This window comes from Balaenoptera acutorostrata, chromosome 1 (assembly GCF_949987535.1).
Source record: "Balaenoptera acutorostrata chromosome 1, mBalAcu1.1, whole genome shotgun sequence".
NCBI lineage: Eukaryota > Metazoa > Chordata > Mammalia > Artiodactyla > Balaenopteridae > Balaenoptera > Balaenoptera acutorostrata.
The window spans coordinates 68,671,077-68,696,570 of record NC_080064.1 but is presented as its reverse complement, the minus strand read 5'-3'; the positions used below and the strand labels follow the sequence as shown (position 1 = coordinate 68,696,570).

Below are 25,494 nucleotides of genomic sequence, written 5' to 3'. Positions count from 1 at the left end.
CTACTGGCATAAGGCATCCTTTTCTTACATCTTCTTGGAACTCTGTCACCCACAAGCAATACCACCTACACTGCATTTCTATTAAATGGCACAGAATCGCTTGGAAGCAGAGAAAATGTTTCAGTTTCGTATGGCTAGGATCTGCCCCTTACTTGCTTAGGGTGGGGAAATGTAATTACCCAGACCCACTGCATTCACCCATCATTGTCATTAACTGCCCTGAGAAAAGCCATTAGAGACAAACTATAAGGAATATTTATATTTTGTGAGCAAAGGAAAGAACATAAGGTGGGTGGAGTCACAGATGAGCAAGGGCAGGCTGAGAATGATTCTGCTGAAGATATTTTAACACTGATGAACACTAGGCCATCATTTGGCTTATTAAAATAGTTCTGGGTAGTGAGAAAGAAGCTGGCACATTTTCCTGTAGATGAGATAGCCCTGGGGGTTTGAACAGCAGTTGCAACACAGCTGCCATGGCTAAAACCAAGCAAGTACAGATGTCACACCAAAGTGGAAGCAATTTCATACCATTCCACACTGCCAAGTTCAAAATGCCAATGGAGGAAACGTATTGAAGGAAGTCTTTAAAATAGACCAAATAACTACTTTAAATATCAATTCTGTGTGTAACTAAAATTTTTGCTGTTGAGGTCCATGAGTGACAGTTACCACTGTTCAGAGAGCTCAGTCAAAAATCTCCCTGCTCGGCCAGATGGACGCAATACAAGGTGCTGTTCTTCGAGCTTGGAACAAATTGAGTCACTATACATGACACTTTATAACTCCAAAATGTCTTTTTAAGAAAATGTCATTCTAGGTAATTTTTTTCTCCTTCAATGGTTGTTTTCCTTATAAGTAGAGCTTATCTATCACTTCCTATGTTCTTAACTGGTATACAAAAGCACATAGCACCATATCGCAGTACTCATTTCCCTGAGAAAGATAAGCCAAACCGACTTACCAAAGGCCCTCTTAGGTTCTATTAACTTCAAGGTAAAGAGCTCCTCTTTTTTTAATTCCTTTAACTTCTTAGCAACATCAAAGTGACGCCACCCAACGATAGTTTCTCCATTGATGGCTTCAATGTGATCCCCCACACAGATTGTTTTAACTGAGTCAACTATGCTGCCATCTTTAATTCTCTGAAAGAAAATGAAGGGTAATACTTAATATAAAATAGCACTGTGTAACATTACTTATCATGCTGTTGAGACATTACATACAATATACTGACATATCAACAAGGCAGTTTAATGTTCAGTTAAAGACAGAAGCCCAAACAACAAAGACAACCATCCTACTCCCAACCATTCTTCTTTAACATTCAGAATTCAGCTTCCATCACAGTCACCAGCTCCTCTGAGCAGCTTTTCCTGACACCTCCCAGCCCACTCCAAGACTAGGTAAGGTGCCACTCTCATGTCTCTGTAGTACTTTCTGCTACATAAGTTGAGCTCTAAGCTAGGTACTTTACATTCGCCATCTCAATTAATTTTAACAACCTTTATGAGAGCCTCGTGTCTTGATCAGAAGATCAAGGAATTTGCCAAGTTCAACAAACCATACTGCAATTGCTCATTTATCTCTCAGTCTCCACTACTGAACTGTAATATCCTTGGGGACAGAGATGGTCTTCTTCACCACTGCCCTGTGCCTAGCACAATGTCTGCACAGAAAAGTCCCTCCATAAATGACTGTTGAATCATTTCAACATGAGGCCCATTACATCAGAATAAAGCTTGAGCTTTTTCTACCAGCTACAGTTTTTTGTTTTGGTTTTTTTTTTTTAATAAATGTATTTATTTATTTTTTTAGCTGTGTTGGGTCTTCGTTTCTGTGCGAGGGCTTTCTCTAGTTGCAGCAAGCGGGGGCCACTCTTCATTGCGGTGCACGGGCCTCTCACTATGGCGGCCTCTCTTGTTGCGGATCACAGGCTCCAGATGCGCAGGCTCAGTAATTGTGGCTCACGGGCCCAGTTGCTCCGCGGCACGTGGGATCTTCCCAGACCAGGGCTCGAACCCGTGTCACCTGCATTGGCAGGCAGATTCTCAACCACTGCGCCACCAGGGAAGCCCCCAGCTACAGTTTTTTAAACCTTAGTTACAAACGCAAGACAAGAATTGGTACAACCTTAGTTAAGAATATTGATACTTAAGAGACAGGTGTGGTTACCAGTTGGGGAGCCAATGAGAAGGATGTTATACCATCACTGTTCATTCATGTATTTTAGGTGAGGAGAACTTAGGACCCAAGGAGAAACATCAAATTGGTCTTTCCTAACTCTATCATACGTATGTACAATACATCAGTAGTGCAGAGTTTCAAGATGAGGTGTAAGACTCCCTAACATAATCCTAAGAATTTCTGAAAGGATTTTAGGGACAGAAGCTCCAGAAAACTCTGCACAGGTAACAGCCCCACAGAGGATGTACAAATTCTTCAGCAGCAGTGAGGAACATGGCAAAATGCAGGCCACCGTCTGCCTCAGGCATCACAAATCCTTTGTGAGAATGACAGGCTGGAAATATTAGGGGCTGCTGCTATTGTGTAACTGAAGTGTGTGTATTCCCCACTCTTGCCAGGTGGAGTAACAACATCTTCTGAGTCAGCAGGGGATTGATTATTGCGTCCACGAGTTGAGAGACAAACCGATCTCAAGTACCCCAACATCTCCATAATACTGTCATAAGAAAAAACAAGTTGTAGAAGACTAACCTAGAAAGGTTGGGCATTTTTAATTTTTAAATTGTATTACAATATACCAAAACTTACAGTGGGTTTCTTTTTTACCCCCCAATTTTAAGAACCATGCTATGTTCATTGTAATAACTGTTAATAGGCTTTATGCAAATGACACAATAATGCTTATTCACAAGGAGATTATTGTCATTACAGGCAGTTAATTTTAAAGGAAAAAACCCAGAAATTTCATAATCTAACTGACAATGTTTTTTTAGTAAGTCCATATTTGACACATAAACTAGAGAAACAAACAAGGGTAACCACAACAAACCACTCAGTACAACTGGAGTTTCTAAACTGTCATAGAAACATAAGTGAGATTAAACAAAAGACTACAGTTTAAAGAAACAAAGCAAAAAAATCTAATATTCTGTCATCTAACCTTTCTTAAGTCACTAGAGAATATGAAAATCTATAACTCTGACTTTCTTAATTTTTATTCTAATTTGTTTCTTGATACATTCTGAACCTATTTTTTCCTTTGATCAACTATACCATACAAATTTCAGTTCCACATATTTTTAGTTTAAGACTTACTGTTGTAATTTTATTAAAAATAAGCACTATATAAAACTAAATGAAAGACTTTAAAGACATGTATGAATCTTACCAGTAAATTAAAGGGCAGAGTAACAGAAATCTAGGGTCAGCAGGGCCTATGAGTAGCCACAGGTCACAAGAAAGGTGCCCAGAGAGAGGGAGGAAAGGCGGTTACCAGAAGTCAGCAGGTAGCAAGGTGAGAATCCAGGTGGGCAAGAGGAAAGTCAAAGCATATGTAATCATCAGGGCCAGTGGATAAGAATCTGGGATGAAGAGAGAGGAAAATCAACATAAGAAACTTGGAGAAGGGCACCATAAGGTGAACCAGATATAGAGGCAAAGTGGGAGACACTGATGATATATTTTGTGGGTGACCTGAGCCTTAGCTTCCTAAATAGATAGAATAAAGAATGAGGTAGCAACTGAGACAGGTTTCTGCAATTTAATATATTTTAATAATCATACCATAACTTGACAGAGATTAATAATATTGCTAAAAGTGCTACTCAGGCACAAAGGACCAGGAAGAAAAAAGAGGCATTAATTCTATATTTATATTTACTGAGTTACTTAATATCATTCTCTTCAATACTTAGAACTTTCTCTCATCTGGCTTTGGAGCTTGATGCTGCAAAATGTGAAGACAACATTAAATATTTTTGGAAGGTAGGATTTACAATATTATTAAACTTAGAGGTTCCCAAACATTTCAGACCGTTATTATATTAACTTCTATTAATTCATCCCATATAGTTACAAAATTCTATCTTCTCATCACAGATCAGCAGAACTCTAGGGTGGCATCCCACCATCCTCAAAGTCTTAAGCATTGACTCGAGGTTGTTTGAGCCGACCCTGCCCACATGGTGAGCAACTCTGAGTCTCTGCTGCTGACCCTCCAAACACTGTCCTCAAACCTTGTTCATAATAATAAACATGCAGATTAACAACTGTAAATAGCTATTTCATTTAGTCCTAACAAGCCTGGGAGGGGAAATATTTAATATTCCTTTAGTGAATGAGGAAATCAAAGCACAGTGATGACATGGCTTAACCAAAATAACACAGCTAATAAATAAGAGAACTGCTTTTCAAACAGAGGTGGTATAATTATGAGACATCATGCTCTTTCCTCAAAACACTCCCAATTAAACAGATCTAACTAACACAAATGTCTGGTTAAGAAAGAAAGAAAGTCACATGAAGAATTCAAGATCTTCTGACTCAAGACCAGAGTTTGGGGTTGTAGTTATCCAAGATGATCTATCACCTTGATAATCATTTTATGATACGTAAGTGTATCAAATCAATACATTGTACACCTTAAATTTACACCATGTTATATGTCAACTATACCTCAATAAAACTGAAAAAAGGTGACCTATCACCTTTGAACTATTTTTTTTTTTTTACAAACCCCTCCCTCCTACTTTACTTTTTCTTACCTCTACTAAAGCTGTTCTTCATCTATATCATGGCCTCCAGATCTCAAATATTACCTCTTTTCTCAGATCACCACTTCTATTCTTGCTTTACATGCCTCTTCTCAGAGATCCTACCTTCCGTCCCGGAACTGCCCCCGCACCCGCCCCCCAAGTCCCTTGACCTTGTACAATTATTAGTTCTGGATAATTAAATAATCAAAATATTAGAAATATACGAGTACCGTATTTCTCAAAGGATCATGCTAAAATGTGATTTAGTTCTAGTAAAGTAAAAGTATCCCAAATCATACAGATTTCTATAAGAAGATATTCTGAAAATGACAGTTCTGTGGTTATTTATAAGTTACTTCAATTCTAAATCAACTTAGGTTTTCGTTTCTTAATTGCATACTATAAGCCCTTATTTTTATTTTGAATCTAAAAGTATTCTCTTCTGTTAAACTAGGGATCAGCAAACAACGGTTCATAGGTCAAATCTGGCCTACCACTTGTTTTTATACGACCCATGAGTTATGAATGGTTTTACCTTTTTTAATGGTTGGGAAAAAATAAAAGAATATCTGTGACATGTGAAAATTATACAAAATTCAAATTACAGTGTCCATAAATAAGATTTTACTAAAAGACACCTATGCTCATAGTTTAAGTATTGTATATAAATTCTGTGCTACAACGTTGAGTTGAGTAGTTGCAACAAAGACTGTATGACCCTAAAATTTAATGAAGCCTAAAATATTCACTACCTGGCCCTTTATAGAAAATGTACGCCAACTCTGGTCTTGAACTATTTTAGGAATTTGTAGAGTTTGTTGTAAGTATACTCTGATTTTTCTGATTAAGTTATTTACATACATTTTCCTGGGAAATCTTAAGACTTGCGTACAAAAGTTATAAATGTTTAAGTCTGCTGTCTTTCCACCTGAAGAGGCTTATCGGTGAGAACCATGCGGTACTAGTAAATACATTTCTCTGCCGTCGATCCCATCTCCTAATTATGTGATGATCTGTTGTTGTTGCTATTATTAAGGTATTAGCTATCAATTATAAGTACTATCAAACATTTCAGAGGTGTCATCAGTTTATACCCAAATAATCCTATAAAGTGCTAATATTCCATTTGAGAGAAGGCACAGAAATGACTTTAATGACTTGCTCAAGGTCACACAGCAAGTAAATAAATGGTTGAAGCAAGACCAAAAGCAGGCCTGATTCTAAAGCCCGTGGTCCTATGCACCACACTGCACTGCCTTCCTAATCATGGACTCCTTCCTCCTCACCCTTGTCTGAATCCCCACTACACTGTCCTCTTACATCAACCTTCACTGACTTCCAGCCACTGCTAAAAGCATATCAAGTACTCATTTCAGCAGCACATACACTAAAATTGGAACCATACAGAGAAGATTAGCATAGTCCCCAAACAAGGATGACATGCGAACTCTTGGAATATTACACTTTTTCTGCTTATCTTGGCAAAAAACACTGGAAGAGTGAGCCAGAAATTAACAAAATTGATTACTTTAAGGAGTGGGGAAAATGAGTAATGGGGATCACAGAAGGAGCGACATCTCTGAATACATCTTTTATTATAGTTTTAACTTTTGAAACCATTTTACATACTCAGAAAATTAAATCAACATGAGAGGAAAAACTCAAACTCAATTTGAAGAGAAGCAAATGGATTCAACAGTATTTCAAATGAATAAAAATCATGGGGTGGGGGAAGGAGGGGCAAGTGAGAACCTATTCCAAGTTAACTCCTGAAGAGAATACTTTGTGTACATACATTTAAAGACAAAAAAATGCATATAAATCTTGAACTCTTAATAGATTTTTCAGAGTACGAATACAGCAATTCTGAAACTATTTTATGTATATTGTAGAACTAAGGAAATAAGTAAATATTTCAATAATTTTGAGAGCAAATATTTTAGTGGGGAAGCCAAGGTAGAACCTTGTGGGGCAGGACTGGAATTGGAGGCATAATTATGAAATCATAATTCCTAAAATACATGTTTTCTAACCCTTTCTGTGGTAACTGAAAGGACCTAGAAACACTGACACTCAGGTAGCAATGAATGCATGCAACCAGCTTCAGATCTTGATTTTGAAATACCCATCCTCACTAAAAAAGAGAGCTCCTTGAAGAATGGTTGATTCCAAGCCTGGGGAAAAGAAGATAAAAGATGATCGTAGAACATCTTGTTGTACCAGAAGGAAGGAATTCCTCAATAAAATAATGGGAGGCAGGTCAAAAGGATACAGGATCCAGCTGAAAAGGACTCCTGCAAGACAAATCTCAGGAAATTGGAGCATCAAAATAAATGATGGTAATGGACCCGCTGAATAAGAAACTGACAACAAATAAGGACCTACTGTATAGCACAGGGAACTCTACTCAATACTCTGTAATGACCTACATGGGAAAAGAATCTAAAAAAGAGTGGATTTATGTATATGTATAACTGATTCACTTTGCTGTACAGCAGAAACTAACACAACATTGTATAATCAACTATACTCCAATAAAAATTAATTTAAAAATCATGTGTCCATTGCTAATAGATAATAAATAAGTGGAGTGCTTTATTACAATAGAATATTTTTTAAAAATATATAGGAAATGATGGAATTAGAAAGACTGCCATTTTGCAACCATTAAAGACCAAGTCAGGCAAGACTCATCAATAGATGCTAAATTTGTGGGGTGCAAGTAAGAGAACAAGATATATACATAATCTCAAAGTATCTCCCCATAAATTATTAATTACGAAGGAAAATATAACTTTGCAGTGAATAAGACTGGCAGATACTACCTTACACAAGGGAAAAAATTAACATCATGAATAATGAGACAAACCAATAAAATGCACCTTCTGAGGTAATACACTGAGAAGGACACAACATCACTTATCTAATTTTCCTGCCAAAAATGCATAATAACCTGTTTCACAACATGAAGAGACATCAGAAAAGTCCAAATTGAGGGATATCCTGTAAAAGGCTGAGGAACTATTCTAGAGTAAAGATGACTAAAAAGACATGATAACTAAATGAAATACATGATCCTGTACTGGACTTATACCAGGAAAAAAATGCATTACTAGGACAACTGATAAAATTGCAATATGGACACTAGATTGACAGTATTGTATCGCTGTTAGGTTTTCTGAATTTCATAATTGTACTGTAGGTATATTAAAGAGAATATCTTTGTTCTTAGAAACTACATTCTGAAGTATTACTGGATAAAGAGACATAATATATGCATTCCACTTTTTCCAATGGCTCAGGAAAAATTACATATATGTATATGTGTGTGTACATATACACACACATACGTGTTGTGTTTAAGAGAATAAAGCAAATGTGGCAAATGGTAAAAGTTTTTTGAGTAAAGGGTATCATGTGAGTTCTTTGTGTTATTACACTCTTTCAATAAGTCTGAAATCATGCCCTCCACAATTTAAAAAAATCATATCAACCTTGTACACAGTATGATATTCATTTCTCTTCTAAGTTGAACTGTAAATTGGAGGTTTGGCTTAGGCTCCACTTTCTCTTTGACACCATGTTCTCTGTCCCCACAGGCCTAGTGACTAGTAATCTGAGGCAGGCACATGTTTGAAGGGGCATAAAAAAATAGAAACACAAGCCCTGGACATCAGAGGCTAAGGTCTAAAAAATTCATGCGTGTTTGCAAAACTTCCAAGCCCTTCCCTGCTGACATTAGAATGGCATTGCTCCATGTACCTCATGTCCTGAGCTTCCCCCAGATAATCCCACATGACTTTCCCAACTCACGGATTTTCCATTGGGTCACCCACTCAACCTTCAGCAGAGTCATATCTTTTGCAGAGCTAAAAATAGCCGTTCTATCAAGTGGGAAGTTAAATAAAGTACTATTTACAGTTAAGAAGATAACTTCCCGAAGGCTATTTTTTTCAATGATGACAATGCATCAGCAAATCAAGGATTTGGACCAAAAAAAGGCATGAAACTTTATCACTAATTCTAAGCTCAGTGGGTAGGATTGCCAGCTCTGGAGTCAGATCGCTTGGATTCAAATCCTGAATTTGTCCAGCTGCATAACATTGGGCAAGCTGCTTAACCTTCCCAAACCTGTTTCTACATCTATAAGAGTTGATAATAGTGCCTACCCAGAGATGAACCTCACAGACATGTGAGCAAAAGCCAGAAACAGCAGAGTACATAATATGTGATTCCACTTTCATGAAGTACAAGAACAAGCAAAACTATGGTGATAGAGGTCAAAATAGTGGCTACCTTTGTGGGGGAAGGGTATTGACCGAGAAGGAGCACAGGGGAGCCTTCTGGGTGATGGAAATGAAATTTCCCTTACTCTGGGTGGTGTTTACACAGATCTGTAAACATTCGTTAAAGGTGTACATCTGTTACAGCTCAACAAAAAAGTAATTAAAAAGAAAACATGATACCAAATGGAATTGTTGTGAGCATTAAAATGAGAAAACGTATGCAAAGTGTCTAGTACCTGACAAGCATTCAATATAAGTCAGTGTTATTACAACTACTTATTACAGGGAATTCCCTGGTGGTCCAATGGTTAGGACTCGGCTCTTTCACTGCCGAGGGCCAGGGATTTCAAGGAACTAAGATCCCACAAGCTGTAATGCACGGCCAAAAAAACACCCAAAAAAACAAAAAAACACAACTACTTATTACAATAATAGAATTGTTATTTAAGAGATGAATCTTTTCACCATTCCTCAGTTCTTAACAGTTTTTCATACCATTTCAAACTTCCTTCTTTTGCCTTTGCAGCTCTATATTGCTCTCTGTATTTAGATAAAGTAATTACCGTTGACCCTTGAACAATGCAGGGGTTAAGGGTGCTGATCCTCCACGCAATGGAAAGTCCTGGTAAAAAATCCCACCGTGTGAACAGTTCCCGGTATTCACAGTTCCGCATCCACAGATTCAACCAACCCTGGACTGCATTACACTGTAATATTTACTACTGAAAAAAATCTGAGTGGACCCATACAATTCAAACCTGTGTGGTTAAACAGTCAACTGTATATAGTTCAGATATTTTTGAGGAGCATTTTTTTAAAGTAAATAAGGTGGTCAAAAATATGTGCACTTGGAAATAACACAAAATCAATGGAAATCAGCATGGAAGTCACCACACGTTGAGGAGCAACAGACCTACAAGAGCCCATGAGGATAAGTAGGCACCAGAGCCAGGCTTTCCTTTTCAGTAAATGCTAAATTCTAGAGGAAGTTTAATCTGAAGGAAAAAAAATCAAAAAAAAAAAAAAATTCAAGGAAAGAGTAAACCAAAGAAAGGTGTTGGGACTTCCCTGGTGGCGCAGTGGTTAAGAATACACCTGCCAATGCAGGGGACGCGGTTCGAGCCCTGGTCCGGGGAGATCTCACATGCCGCAGAGCAACTAAGCCCGCACACGGCAACTCCTGAAGCCCCCGCTCGCCGCAACAGAAAAGCCACCGCAATGAGAAGTCCGTGCACCGCAACAAAGAGTAGCCCCCGCTCACCACAACCAGAGAAAGCCCGCGCGCAGCAACGAAGACCCAACCCAGCAAAAATAAATTAAATAAAATAAATTAATTTAAAAAAAAAAGAATAGTGTCTTTGAAACATTTTTTAAAGGAAACATTACCAATCTATCCATCGCTGTCGAGTCAGCTCTCCCTCCAAAGATCATTTCAAACTTTCTTTGACCTGGTAGATTTTCATATAATATAGATTATATGTTACCCTTAGTTAAGTCATACAGTTATTTTTTAAGACTTACCTTTATAAAAGCATAGCCAGCACCATTATCTGTAATGGTGAGACCAAGTGAATCCTCAGATTTATACACATTCACTTCTTTTTTGATCCCTTTCACATGGGCAAATATGAAATCTTCAAGACCTATCTGTGCTCCTAAGAGTTTTCCCATGTCAACTTTAGGTGTATTTAAAGTGCAATATAAGATCTGCAAAGAGAAAGAAATATTTTAGGTCAGTTTCTACCAGGAAAACATTCTGATCATTAGTTTATTTAATAAATACTTGAGTGAAATAGTCCTCAATTTATGATGTAAGTAGTTATATCATTAACATTAGGTGATATGAGCTGTTTCCTATAGGCCAAGCTCTGTGTTAAGCAATTTATATCCATTATCATATTTAATCCTCACAATAGCTTTATAAATACATTATCATCTCCATATTACCAATAAGAAAATCGAGACTTAATGAGAGTAAGCAATTTGTCTAAGGTCACAAAGATAGTACTTGTCAGAGCCAGGATTCAAGCTCAGGTCTCACCAACTTTGTAGCGGTTTACACTCCTATGTTACTTGCCATTTACAATGCTGACATTGAAGGTTGTGTTCCCAAAAGTGAGGTCGTGATATGTATACCACAATGAAAACATAGGCAAGACTATTTTGGAAAATTTGCTTTTTTAAATGAGGAAATTTTTATTCATTTTGCATTTCTGTGCTTAAGAAAGTAATTAATGAATGAGGTAGTAAAACAAAAATGTCTAAAACATGTCTAAAATGGACCTTGACTAGTCCAATCCCTTGGCTTTTTTTTTTTTAACAAATCAATTTATTTATTTATTCATTTTTGGCTGCATTGGGTCTTCACTGCTGTACACGGGCTTTCTCTAGTTGCAGCAAGCAGGGGCTACTCTTTGTTGTGGTGCACAGGTTTCTCAATCCAGTGGCTTCTCTTGTTGCAGAGCACGGGCTCTAGGCACGTGGGCTTCAGTAGTTGTGGCATGTGGGCTCAGTAGCTGTGGCTCGCGGGCTCTAGAGCACAGACTCAGTAGCTGTGGCGCACAGGCTTAGTTGCTCCGCGGCATGTGGGATCTTCCCGGACCAGGGCTCGAACCCGTGTTGCCTGTGTTGGCAGGCAGATTCTTAACCACTGAGCCACCAGGGAAGTCCCAATCCCTTGGCTTTAAGAAACGGGGAACTGGGCTTCCCTGGTGGCGCAGTGGTTAGGAATCCGCCTGCCAATGCAGGGGACGCGGGTTCAAGCCCTGGTCTGGGAGGATCCCACATGCCGCGGAGCAACTAGGCCCGTGAGCCACAATTACTGAGCCTGCGCGTCTGGAGCCTGTGCTCCGCAACGGGAGAGGCCGCGACAGTGAGAGGCCCGCGCACTGCGATGAAGAGTGGCCCCTGCTCGCTGCAACTGGAGAAAGCCCTTGCACAGAAACGAAGACCCAACACAGCCAAAAATAAAAAGTAAAGATTGATGAGATAAAATTAAAGAAGTAAAGTTAGAATTAAAAAAAACAAAAAAGAAACGGGGAACTGAGGTCTGGAGAGGCTAATGCAACTTGATCAAATTCACTTAATGGTAGAAACAGAAAGACTGAAATGGTGAGAAGTTGTGTGGAGGTTTTAAAGGGACTTCTTACATTTACCCAGTCTTTATTTGACCTCATTTTCCTTCAAAAATACAATTCATTTTACTAAAATCTGCAGTGCTACTCTTAAGTTTGCCAACCATAATTTGGGTAATTTGTGAGGCCCAGATACAAAATGGAAGAGGAGAAGGAGGGTTAAGAACATGCCATTGGTTTCAAGATTAAGTTCGGGACTTCCTGGATGGCACAGTGGATAGGAATCTGCCTGCCAATGCAGGGGACATGGGTCTAATTCCTGGTCCAGGAAGACCCCACATGCCAAGCGAAGCAACTAAGCCCATGCACCACAACTACTGAGCCCAAGTGCCACAACTACTGAAGTCCATGCGCCTAGAGCCCGCGCTCCTCAACAAGAGAAGCCACTGCAAGGAGAAGCCTGCGCACTGCAATGAAGAGTAGCTCCCGCTCACCGCAACTAGAGAAAGCCTGCATGCAGAAGAGAAGGCCCAATGCAGCCAAAAATAAATAAAATCTTAAAAAAAAAAAAAAAGATTAAGTTCAATAAATAAATATTTATTGAGTACCTTCTACATACCAAACAAAACTTTCTTTTGGTGGTGGGGGCCCTCGGCAGTGAAAGCACAGAATCCTAACCACTGGACCGCCAGGGAAATCCCTAATACAGGTTTTTTATATCAAAATGGCTAAATGAAAATTTTTACCTTTTGTTATCAAGTGACGTTTGCCAAAGATACACTCATCCTTTCCTCCATCCCTGAGACTTGCTTCAGCCCTCACTTCCAACCCTCTCCCAACCTCCCTGAGTTTCACACCATTCCTGATTCCCCTGGAACCTTGAGCTTTAATGCATCCATAAGCCTCTGGAAGCCCAGAAACTGTGCAATTACTATTTGTTAAATGGCTTTTTAAGCCCTATCAAAATATGTCTGAATTGGAACAGCTCTCCCTGCTCTACAGTTACAGGTCCAGCATGGTTGGCAAAGCCCCTATCAAATCCCAGAGGTATATGAAAGGTACTAGTGATAAGGACGAGGAAGAGGCCAAAGGTACAGAAGAATTAACGCCCACGGGGAAGAACTACTGCCGCCGCCCTTTCCTCTTTTCACCCAGGTCTGTAGTGAGCTGTTCTAACTGGTGGGCCTTTAACACAAAGGGTTGTTAACCTTTGTGTCCCGATGAAGACATAATATATTCGGCTTTATAGTTACTCTTTGCAAATACTCACTGGTGTTAAATTTTTATTATTCATGGGGGGCGGTGAGTCATTTAAGCCAATAATGGCTCCTATTTCTTATTCCAGTTGTGAAGTCAGTGGTATAATTAGTCCACTAACAAAAATCATTAATCATGGTTAGTCAGGGGGAGGTAGTATGCATAGAAAACAGCTTTTCTGGCTTCCTTTCTCAAAATGATGGAAAGTGAGTAGAACAGTTTTCTCCTTGTCGTTTTTTCCCATGAAAATCTGTTAATGGTGCTCATAGTGGATCCCAACCACCACTAATAAGCAACTTACCAAGTAGACCGATGATCTTATTTGCAAAGCAGAAATAGAGACACAGACGTAGAGATCAAACGTATGGATACCAACGGGGAAGGCGGGGGGATGAATTGGGAGACTGGGATTGACATATATACACTATTGATACTATGTATAAAATAGATAACTAATGAGAACCTACTGTATAGCACAGGGAACTCTACTCAATGCTCTGTGGTGACCTAAATGGGAAGGAAATCCAAAAAAGAGGGGATATGTATGTATACGTATAGCCAATTCACTTTGCTGTACAGTAGAAACTAACACAACATTGTAAAGCAACTATACTCCAATAAAAATTAATTTATAAAAAAGCAACTTACCAAGTAGACAGGAAATAAAACATTAAAACATAATGATGATAAAACAGGGTAGGGGAAAAAGCCCCAAACAGGAAATCCCACACAAACTGAACTTCTAGCTACTAAGCTACTTCCTTTCTTTCAATCTTTTCACATGCTTCACTACAGAGCAAATATTAGATTTCCTGTAGATATAACCCTTTCCCACTGTGCTTCCTCCCCTGCAGAATAACGTTCCACTCCGGGCAGCCAGAAGTTGGCAGCCAAGGCATCGGGGTTTTCTTTCCTGGAAGGAGTAGAGCCATGGAATAGAGTTCCACAGAAAGTTGTGTTGAAAACCGGCAGAAATGTAATGGTCCCTGGGAGGTGGAGTAAGAGCCCTCTGTAGCAGCAGGTAACTAAAGCTCCACGACTTCAGATCAGTTCCTCAAGGGAGGATAAAAACCTATCACTCACACGATCTCAATGCCCAGCCATCAGCAAATACATCTGTATGTCATAAAGTCTAGAGATTCAAATACTCCTCGTAGATACTGCATTTTGAACTGAAAAATAAGAAATGCTTTCTAAATGCTGCAAAGTTCATGCTCATTCATCTACTCACAATCATCTATTGGACACGTGCTTTTTGTCAGGTTCTGTGCTGCACGCTGGGTGTACAAAGATGACTAGGACCAGTCCTCATACACAAGGAACTCCCAGGCTGGTAGATGCTCCACTGAGGTACAGTGGGGCAACATAACCCAATTGTAATATAACAGTCCTGGATATTTAAACCAAAAAGGAACCGCAAATACATATCATGAAGCTTCCTACCTCCACTCATACATTTTCTTCAATCCAAAATCTAAAAGGCCTGCCCGCCCACCCCCAACTCTACCCCCATGCTCTTGTCTATTGAGACTCTGTAGGAATGTGACTGCCCGGGTGGAATCACTCTTTCCACTTCACTCACAACGTTTAAATCTAGCACCTCATTCGAGTGTCTGAGTCACCTTGCCTTCAACTCCAATTGGTGTAACACGTATCTGTCACCCTCACTCAGAGAGGCGAGATCTCAGTCATCTTTCTCCTACGATGTCTAACACAGTGCACTGCTCAGTTTATATCCGAATGTCACTGCACATTCACTTACCTCATTTAATAAAACCTACCTGTGTACTAGGTTTTATTAACCTCATTTTGTGGATGAGAAAATTATGACTTCATCCAATTAGCACAGCTGATAAATGTTTAATGTTAAAAGAAAGAAAAAACAATACAAGAAAAGAAACACTGAAGTGGTTATATAATCAATGTTCCTCTAACAAATACTTGGTTACAGAGATATACTAGAGAAAAGATATACTAGATAAAAGTAGTACGACATAGTACTTAACGTCATTTTTTATACTCTCTGGTGCACAAACTAAATCAAAAGAAAGTAAACTCAGGGTAAGGTACCATATAAGGAAAATTATCCATCCATTAGATATACCTTTCTGATGTTTTTTCATTGTAAAATGAAATCCTTAACATCTTCTGGGGTATCTATATTTGATGCTTTACCACCATCATTCCCAATTTTCATAAGATTGATGGGGTTCTCATGACTATTCCACTTTCTAGAGCAGTACTACTCAATATAAATGTAACAGAAGCTACATAATTTTAAATTTTCTAAAAATCACATTAACAAAAGATATAGGTGAAACTAATTTCCTCATATAATCCCATATATCCAAAATATCATTTCAACATATAATCAATTATTTTTAAAATGAAATTGAGAGTTTACATTTTTATTAAGATTTTTTTTCCCAATCGCCCAATTCATCACACCACCATCCCCACCCACCGCCGCTTTCCCCCCCTTGGTGTCCATACGTTTGTTCTCTACATCTGTGTCTCAATTTCTGTCCTGCAAACCGGTTCATTTGTACCATTTTTCTAGGTTCCACATATATGCGTTAATATACGATATGTGTTTTTCTCTTTCTGACTTACTTCACTCTGTATGACAGTCTCTAGATCCATCCACGTCTCTACAAATGACCCAATTTCGTTCCTTTTTATGGCTGAGTAATATTCCATTGTATATATGTACCACATCTTCTTTATCCATTCATCTGTCGATGGGCATTTAGGTTGCTTCCATGACCTGGCTATTGTAAATAGTGCTGCAATGAACACTGGGGTGCATGTGTCTTTTTGAATTATGGTTTTCTCTGGGTATATGCCCGGTAGAGGGATTGCTGGGTCATACGGTAATTCTATTTTTAGTTTTTTAAGGAAACTCCATACTGTTCTCCTTAGTGGCTGTATCAGTTTACATTCCCACCAACGGTGCAAGAGGGTTCCCTTTTCTCCACACCCTCTCCAGCATTTGTTGTTGTTTTTAAGATCTGGTGTATATTTACCCTTGCATTTTATCTCAATTTGGACTAGCGACACTTAAAGTGCTCAATATCTATATTTGGCTAGCAGCTACCATATTAGGCAGCTCTGTTCTAGAATCCCATGTCTTTAACAATTTTATACTTTGTATTTTTCCCATCTCCATATAACTATACATGTCACTCCCTCAGCCAAAAATGCCATAGCTTAGGGCTTCCCTGGTGGCACAGTGGTTGAGAATCTGCCTGCCAATGCAGGGGACACGGGTTCGAGCCCTGGTCTGGGAAGATCCCACATGCCGCGGAGCAACTAGGCCCGTGAGCCACAACTACTGAGCCTGCGCGTCTGGAGCCTGTGCTCCGCAACAAGAGAGGCCGCGATAGTGAGAGGCCCGCGCACCGCAATGAAGAGTGGCCCCCGCTTGCTGCAACTAGAGAAAGCCCTCACACAGAAATGAAGACCCAACACAGCCATAAATAAATAAATAAAGGAGTTCCTTTAAAAAAAAAAAAAGTTTAAAGAAAAAGAAAAGTTTAAAGTTTAAAGAAAACTTTAATTGTGGATGTGACCAGTCTAATGGCAAAACATTAAAAAAAAAAAAATGCCATAGCTTAAACTCAACTTCTAAACCCAGTCATATCTGTCAAAATCTTCCCCATCCAATAAAGTCTAACTAAACTACATTTTCTAATAACACCCTAAGCTAATGTTATTCCTTCACCTTCTATATACCTATTAAATTTCATACATTTGTTGTGGAACTTACCATGTGCTGCTTTGTAAACTTTTAGCAGGTAAGGATTCATCTTATTGTCACATTTGTCTTATTGCGTGCCTGTCACCATGATTTATAGGAGATGTGGCTTAATGAAAGGAGAAAGCTACTGCCCTTTGGGGCCAGATTTGTTATTGTGCTGGACATCAATATCTACAGTACCCATTCCCCTTCCCCCTCAAGTTTCATTCCTCATTTTAAGCCATATGGTAGCTTGGGTAGGAGTGACCCATCCTCAGTTCCATCAGAAATGAATCGTAGTTAGGTTTAAATCAGTTAATGACTAATTCATAATCCAACTTAGGCCAATAACATACAAGAAAGAATTTGTTGGGGTTTCTGGGGAAGGAATCTTCTTTTCCACAGAAGCTCCTAGAAAGGTGTCTCTATCCCTCTGATGTGAAATCTAACTACTGCAGCTGTCACTTCAACATTAGAAGACTGACCCTGGGGACAAAGCTGGCACATGGAGAAGGGCAGAGACTCTAGATCCAGCCTCACCTAAAGACAGTCAGTAATGGACATTGGAAGTTGTCCACCCCTTTCATCTCCTAAGGTAATCTTCCGATATCAGGTAGCTATACTTCGTGTGTGCTTTGGAGGAAAATGATTCACCTCCTGTGTTACAGGCATAAGGCTTAGACTAGTAGAAGTGGTGATTTTAGGAGTAAGCATGTGGCCCGGTCCTGGCCAACAAGATATGGGAGGAAGATGTCCAGGAAGCCTCAGGGAAGTATTTTTTCATTCCTAAGAAACAAACACAGTAAAAGACAATCCCCTCTTCCCCTGGATGTTCCCTTACCTGAATGTGACCTAGAAACTTCCACCACCACCTTACTATCAATGCAGGAAGAGATCAATGCCAAGAACGCAAAGATTTCAAGTGAACCTAGGTCCTTGACATTGGTGAGTTGCTCTGTTAACCAGCTCTGGAACCCACTATGCCTCTTTTATGTAAAATAGAAAGTTATTTGTCTTAGGCAGTTGAACTAGCTCTGTGCTGCTTGCAGCTGAAAACATCCTATCTGATACACAGCCCTATCCCAGAATGTTTAGTTACACAAGCCAATAATTTCACCAACCCATTGTGGGCTGGATTTTCTGTTGCTTTCAACCAACAGATTTCTAACTGATAGAATCATTATCATTTGTATCTTCATAGTTCACAGGGGGGTTTTGTTTTGATTTTGGCCACACCCCACAGCTTGAGGGACCTCAGTTCCCAGACCAGGGACTAAACCCAGGCCACGGCAGGGAAAGCGCCAAATCCTAACCACTAGACCACCAGGGAACTCCCCATAATTCACAGTTGAAAAGTTCTTTCTACCTACTGTCTCATTTTATCCTTAAAAAAAAAAGAAAAAGACAACTCTGAGGTCTATGGTGAATTGTGTTTCCTTTAATGCACTGAAGTGATATGCATTCTTATCCTAATTTCATACCTATCAAAAATCTCAAGAATAAAGTAAAGCTCCCCTAACTTCCAGTATCAGCAAAATGGATATCTAGAGAGGAGCTATGGTATACTTGTAATGGTTGTGAAAAAGAAAGAAAAATAGAAGTAAAGGAAAGAAGGAAACAATGGGTTAAGAGGTAAGAGACCTGGATCTAGTCCCAACTCTGTACTCTCAGTGAGCTCAGCCATTTGACCTCCTTGGTCTTCATGTACATCCCGGCATTAGTAAAGCTTGGTCTACATCACACAGCTGTTACTAAAACTCAATAAGAGACTATACATAAAAGTGCTTTTTAAACTAAAAAGCTCTAAAGGTTATTATTAGTATTATTCCTGGAATACAGGTGCTTCTTGAATAATATTTACACCTATGCTTGACAGCTTAAATTGCATTACTTTTCCTGAAAATTAGATTTGCTCCTTTTTGATGTCATAACCAGGATGGATTTCATGTTCCCCCATAAATTACATTATCCTTCAACTTTTTTTGTTGAGTATAACTCATGACCATATTCTTACCATGCATTTATATTTCAATAGCTATTTTTCAGTTCTTATCACATGGTTATGATTATTCACCCTAGAAACTCAATATGGCTAGGATGATAAGAGTCTGAACTACTGTATAGAGCCATTAATATAGATTAATATTACCTTTTCTCTGATGGCACCATTATATATACCACGAGTGTGCTAGGTGAATAGGGTTAAATAAATCATTTGTCATTAGTGCTTCAAAAGATATTCTAGCCCACAAACAGGTTGCAAATCTCTCCAAAAACACATCAAATTCACTTTTAAAACTCCAGGAAGTCCATTTCCAACCTTTTGTTTAATGCTTTCCTTAAACAGGAACTGAGTTGGCCCAACATTCCACATGTCCCAAAGATCTCTGGAAGAAATTATGGGCTTGTGTGGCTCGCATTACAGTATTTGGAATGTGATTTTAAATATAAGCAACTAGGGACTTCGCTGGTGGCGCAGTGGTTAAGAATCCACCTACCAATGCAGGTGACACGGGTTCAAGCCCTGGTCCAGGAAGATCCCACATGCCTCGGAGCAACTAAGCCCATGTGCCACAACTACTGAGCCTGCGCTCTAGAGCCCATGAGCCACAACCACTGAGCTCGCGTGCCACAACTACTGAAGCCCGTGTGCCAAAAGCCCGTGCTCCACAACAAGAGAAGCCACCACAATGAGAAGCCCATGCACCACATCAAAGAGTAGCCCCAGCTCGCCGCAACTAGAGAAAGCCCACACGCAGCAACAAAGACCCAACGCAGCCAAAAATTAATTAATTAATTAATCTTAAAAAATAAATATAAGCAACTAGAACAGTTATCTCCTGTGGTTATCTAAAATAACAGTGTTACTAAATATTTTAATACAACTACTTTCCTACATCTCAATCTACCAAGAACCTTGCTAACTCTTTATATTTTTCTAAAATAAGCATTATAGAAATATCAGTCAATGTCATTATAGAAAATAAAGAAGAGAAAGTGGATAATAATAAACATAGTAATTAACTAAACCATACTTTCATCAGGAGTTAATACCACCATCTTTATACACGAGAATACCACTTGGATTATGTTTTCTTTGTTAATGACCAAGGCCCTATCTGGGTTATTCTTATTATCTAAGCCTCACAGACTGTTTCTCAAAAAGAGAAAAAAGATTTTACTTCCGTCTAGTTAATTGCCCTTAAAATAGCAGGAATTAAGAACAACCTGAAACTAAGGATAATTATTGAGGAGAAAAGATCACCCACTTACCCTGAGTGCTTGAACAGAAGGAAGTAATTCTAGGCAAGCCAGAGTGACAGGATTACGTTACTCAAAACTCTTCCCAAAAGCTGAGAGTCTTATCCTACATGATTCCGCAAAATATATGGTAGATGTGCTGTATAAAGGAAATTCTAGAACTCAAACAATTCTTCAATGACATTCATGGAATGAGACACCTGCTCATCCCTCTCAGCTCTACACAGTTTGGAGACTGGGTCCCACTTCTAGTAGAGCACTGTAAAAGTGAAGGAACTGGGGAGATAAAGGTCTGGAAGAACAAAAATAAAATAAAAATTGAGGTCTCATAAACATTAATTGATCACTTATGTGCACCAGGCATTTTCACATACTACCTCATTTAATCCTACAACAATTCTATGTGACAGTTATTACTATACCCATATACTATACAGATTAGAACATAAAGATTTAAAGAGATAAAATAGTTTGTGATTAAGTAGTATTTGGTGCTAATATAACTCCAACCCTGGTTGTCCAGTTCCAAGCTCTTTCCCCTACAATGTTGCCTCTCTGACACCTCATATCTACATAGAGACATCCAAGTTGCTGATCACCTCCTAAAGCATTAGCTCAGCTAATCCATGTGCGTCAGGTCATGAGGACAAGCATCACTTCATGCTGTGTAGAAGAGAAAACCAGCTCAAACCCCCTTACACGATTTGTCTAAGGTCACAGAGCTAGTGAATGACAGAGTCAAAACTGGAATTCAGACTTCTGTACTTTCTCTAACCCCATGATACCATAGCTGTGATGTAAATATAAACTTGGCTTTAAACTTAAAACTCCTAGAAGGCAGAGACTACAAAGTTTTTGCTCTATGCGGAGCCAAATACACTGTTTATTTATTAAACCACCCACTTCTTAAAAGGAGTGAAGACAGCTTACAAAAAGGAGCTATTTGTAATTGGACTTGAAAAGTCAGATGTAAGACTTCTCTGGTGGTGCAGTGGTTGCAGTGGTTAAGAATCCACCTGCCAATGCAGGGGACATGGGTTCGAGCCCTGGTCCAGGAAGATCCCACATGCCACAGAGCAACTAAGCCCATGCACCACAACTACTGAGCCTGAGCTCTAGAGCCCGCGAGCCACAACTCCTGAGCCCGTGCACCACAACTACTGAAGCCCGCACACCTAGAGAAGTCACCGCAATGAGAAGCCTGCACAACGAAGAGTAGACCCCGCTCGCCGCAACTAGAGAAAGCCCGCGCACAGCAACAAAGACCCAATGCAGCCAAAAATTAAATAAAAAAATAAATTTAAAATAAAAAATTTTTTAAAGTCAAGTGTATTAGGTGATTAGTAAATATCAAAATATTAATACATTGTTTAATTTGATTTACTGTAAATAAGTAATTTTAAATGATTTCTTCCAGTTAATTTTAAAACTGACCATAACCCAAAGAAATGAATGTAACTAAACACAGACATTTAAGATCTCATGCCTATTATTTTCCCACTATAACACATGTAACAAATTTCTAAGATTTGTTTTTTTAAATACACATTATTTTATAAATCCAGTGCCTTTGCCTTCACCTTGTCAATGGCTACAGTCATCTAGAAAAAAAGTTTCAGGTTGGAAAAGATATAAAATTGGCAACAAGACAGATACTTAGAAACCTGATACTGTATGCTCTATTTAGACCTTCATGAGGATATTGTACAAAGCCCTGCCTCGGAACTATGTAGAACTTTCTATAAATGATTCACTTCTAAATTAGCTGTCCTGGGTCAGCAGTGGCAAGTCTTAAATAAAAGGTGAATCATCCTTTGTACTGTTCCTTCTCTGGTACAACCACATTTTTTCCCAGTGTTTTTAATGGGCAAAATAATGTGACAAAAATAATTTTATCTCCTCCCCCAAAAAGAAAATCAAATCACATTTTTTAATCTGCCAAATGACTTCCCAGAGTAACAGAAAGAACATTTTCCTTTGTTAATGAAATCTAATCAAAGCAACTATGTATCAAAGAAAGGCAATCACAAAGCAATTCTTGAAACACAAAAAGGTTAAAAGAATAGAGATAGGTTTTAGTCTTGCTTTTGCGGACATTACACCGACACTAACCAAGGAGTAAGATAAATCAAATGTGTATAGCTATATATATCCATCCTCTTCCAAACTATACTTCAGGTCAGAGGAGATATCTGAGCTTTAGCCTGGTCTAATAATGCTGCAAGGTTACATGCCAATTTGAAAGACATCATAAATCACTGCTGTTCCCCTTGTCAGGTGCTGTCGCAAATTTTCCAGGTTTCTAAACCACTTATCTTCTTTTTTCTTTTTTTTTAAACCACTTATCTTCTTAAATGCCTCCTCCTGTTTGACACTTAAGTTGGAAGAGAACCTCAAAAGGGAAGGAGAAACTCTTGATATAACAGGAGACGTTTTACATCCGAGAATGCAGTAGAGTGGTTTGTGAGACATAACATTATAAATTATAATTATTAATAAAGAGACCTGTGATTAAACTTTCCAGTTTACCAAATATACAAATTATAAAAAAAAAAAAAGCCGTTAGATCCCCAAAGGGTCCTTAAACAAAATTTAAAAATTTGTTTGGCAGAATGCTCATGTAGCAAGCACCCTGTTCATATTAACGAGGAAGCAGACTTATTATAACTCTTACAATGAAATGTCTACAAGGTATGTGATATTTAAAATCCACCCAAATGGCACAACATTGTAAATGAATTATATTTCAATAACTAACTAACTAAAAGCTACCCAAATAAATCACGAAAAATTGGAAAGCAAGCATGGGGAGCCACTCAGGGGTCAAGACGGGAGTGATGCAGGAGGGTGGTCTATTCCTTACTATTCCCCAGAACAGAAATTCTGACAGAAAGAGATGAGCACTTTATGAAGAAAATGGGTCATGCAAGAAACTATCAACAACTTGAGGGAGTGAAAGATTGCAATTGATTTTTATTCTAAACTAGGACACCTGAAAGACGTTAGAAAAACATACTGCAGAGTGACAGGGCAAGAGGGGACAAAGGAAAATGTACTACAGCGTTCCCTAGATGAGAGGTGACAAAGGGTTGGGGTGAGGGACTGGAGGCAAACTCAGTGACCACCTTAGACCCTTACTGATTAGAAAGTCTGAGAAGCATAGAAAAGTTCACCCATGGGTGGGGCTGGCGTGACACAAGGGAGGTTAGCCGTGAGTCTGGAGACTGTGAAGATTCTTCTAGGTTCAGGTTGCTCAATTTCAAGCCACCTCCCACCCCAGGGATAGACAGCTCCAAGAACAGAGCCCAGGAAGACACGGAGAGGAGCTGCCAGGAATAGAATCCTGTCACAGACTCGGAGACACTTGGTCACAGCCCTGGCTGAGAGCCTCTCACCTTTGCTCCCAGGTGTTCATGACCAGCTCCCGCCCCCCACTCTCACAAAGCAGCTTCTTCCCACCCTCTGCTTGCCAACATTCCTGCCCTTCCTGCCTGTAGGACTCCTGTGACTGGAGCAGACAGAGCAGTTAGAGAAGAGGGGAGGAGGACCCAGCAGTGTCAGGAAGCTTCCCGAAGAAGCTGGCAGGGCTCCATCCTCAACTCCCAAGAATGTGTCACCAAGCCAGAGCCAGGACGAGGAGTACCAGCATCTCCTGGCTCCAAGCTTAGAGCTGACAATGTGCCTTCACTACCTGCTTCTATTTTTATGCCCACAGCCGCCTCCTCTCCCCACCCCCTCCCTAAATGCCTACCATTCACAACCTTCCTTACTGCCTAGGAAACTGACTTGTGTGTGGTGGGTGCTTAATTAGCAAATGTATGATAAACTTTCTCACATCGCATTTTTTTTTTCTCCTTTTCTATAATTAGAGGGACTCTGGGTCCTAGTTTACCGCTGCTGTCCCAGAGTAATTATTACAACCTTCCTTTTCACTCTGTGAAGTGTCTGGGTAGGAAAATATAAGTTACATGGCCATCTATTTATAATGCTTCTTCTATGAAGCAGATCAAATAAGCATGTTCCCTTTTCAGGATGATAAGACTAGACAACATGGGATAAAAGGAAAAACATGATTTGCATGTTGAGGAAAGGCAGTGGTAGAGTTCTTCCTCTATCCCTTAGCATGTAAGTAATCTTCTCCAGAAGCTTCTTGGAAGTCAGTGTCCGTGACTTGAGCACGATTAAGAATCTAGGAGGGACTTCCCTGGTGGCGCAGTGGTTGGGAATCCGCCTGCCAGTGCAGGGGACACGGGTTCGAGACCTGGTCCGGGAGGATTCCACATGCCGCGGAGCAACTAAGCCTGTGCACCACAACTACTGAGCCTGTGCTCTGGAGCCCGTAAGCCACAACTACTGAAGCCTGCGTGCCTGGAGCCTGTGCTCCACCACAAGAGAGGCCACCTCAATGAGAAGCCCGTGCACTGCAATGAGGAGTAGCCCCCGCTCACCGCAACTAGAGAGAGTCAGGGTGAAGCAATGAAGACCCAACGCAGCCAAAAATAAATAAATAAATAAATTTTTTTTAAAAAGAAAATATTTCATTATATAAAAAAAAAGAATCTAGGAGACTCATGTACACACTGTTATATTTAAAATAAATAACCAACAAGGACTTACTGTAAAAATAATAATAAATACATTTTAAAAATAAAAAATGTAAAAATAAAAATTTTTTTTAATTTCCAACTAACTTTAAAAAAAAGATTCTAGGAGATTTAACAAGTGTGGGGAGAGTTGAAAATGAGCTCTAAATGTTCAGTGGAAGAATGGAGTAGAATAATAGAATTCCATGCTGAGAAAAATTCTGTCACAGGTATGTCTAGAGATATGACACAAAGAAACATGGGTATTCCTAAAGAGTTATTTTTGAAATTACTCTTTTGAATAAGAGTTCAAGGGAAATAAGCATTGATAAATGCAATGTAAAATAATTCTGAATAAATTGGTATATTTAATATTTCAAGTTTGAGATCTTTGACTGTGTTGACTGAAATAGTTTATTAGGTTTATACTAAACTTTATTGAAGAAGCCCTTGTCAGAAGAGTCCACATTAGTTACTGTAACATAGAATTCCACACTGAGATAGCTTAGTTTGAGGATCATGTATAGAGATAAACTTTTAAATTTGCTTTCCTTATTTTCTGGGATTAGGCAA

General features: G+C 39.2%; 1 protein-coding gene and 1 non-coding gene across 3 annotated transcripts in view; one reads left to right on the top strand and one right to left on the bottom strand.

Annotated features, from left to right (window-relative positions):
- GIPC2 (GIPC PDZ domain containing family member 2) overlaps positions 1-25,494 on the bottom strand; it is an 89,642-nt gene that overhangs the window by 50,495 nt on the left and 13,653 nt on the right. Inside the window, exons 2-3 of one of the 2 annotated variants that reach the window (XM_007191789.2) lie at positions 10,529-10,714; positions 965-1,145 (exon numbers count right to left, since the gene is read on the bottom strand). In XM_007191789.2, coding sequence (XP_007191851.2) covers positions 965-1,145; positions 10,529-10,714 — 367 coding nt within the window. The remainder of the gene's footprint in view (positions 1-964; positions 1,146-10,528; positions 10,715-25,494) is intronic. The other variant, XM_007191790.3, reaches the window with a different exon arrangement.
- LOC114239098 (U6 spliceosomal RNA) lies at positions 6,085-6,191 on the top strand. The gene has a single exon (XR_003624286.1). It is a non-coding gene; the product is annotated as a U6 spliceosomal RNA (small nuclear RNA).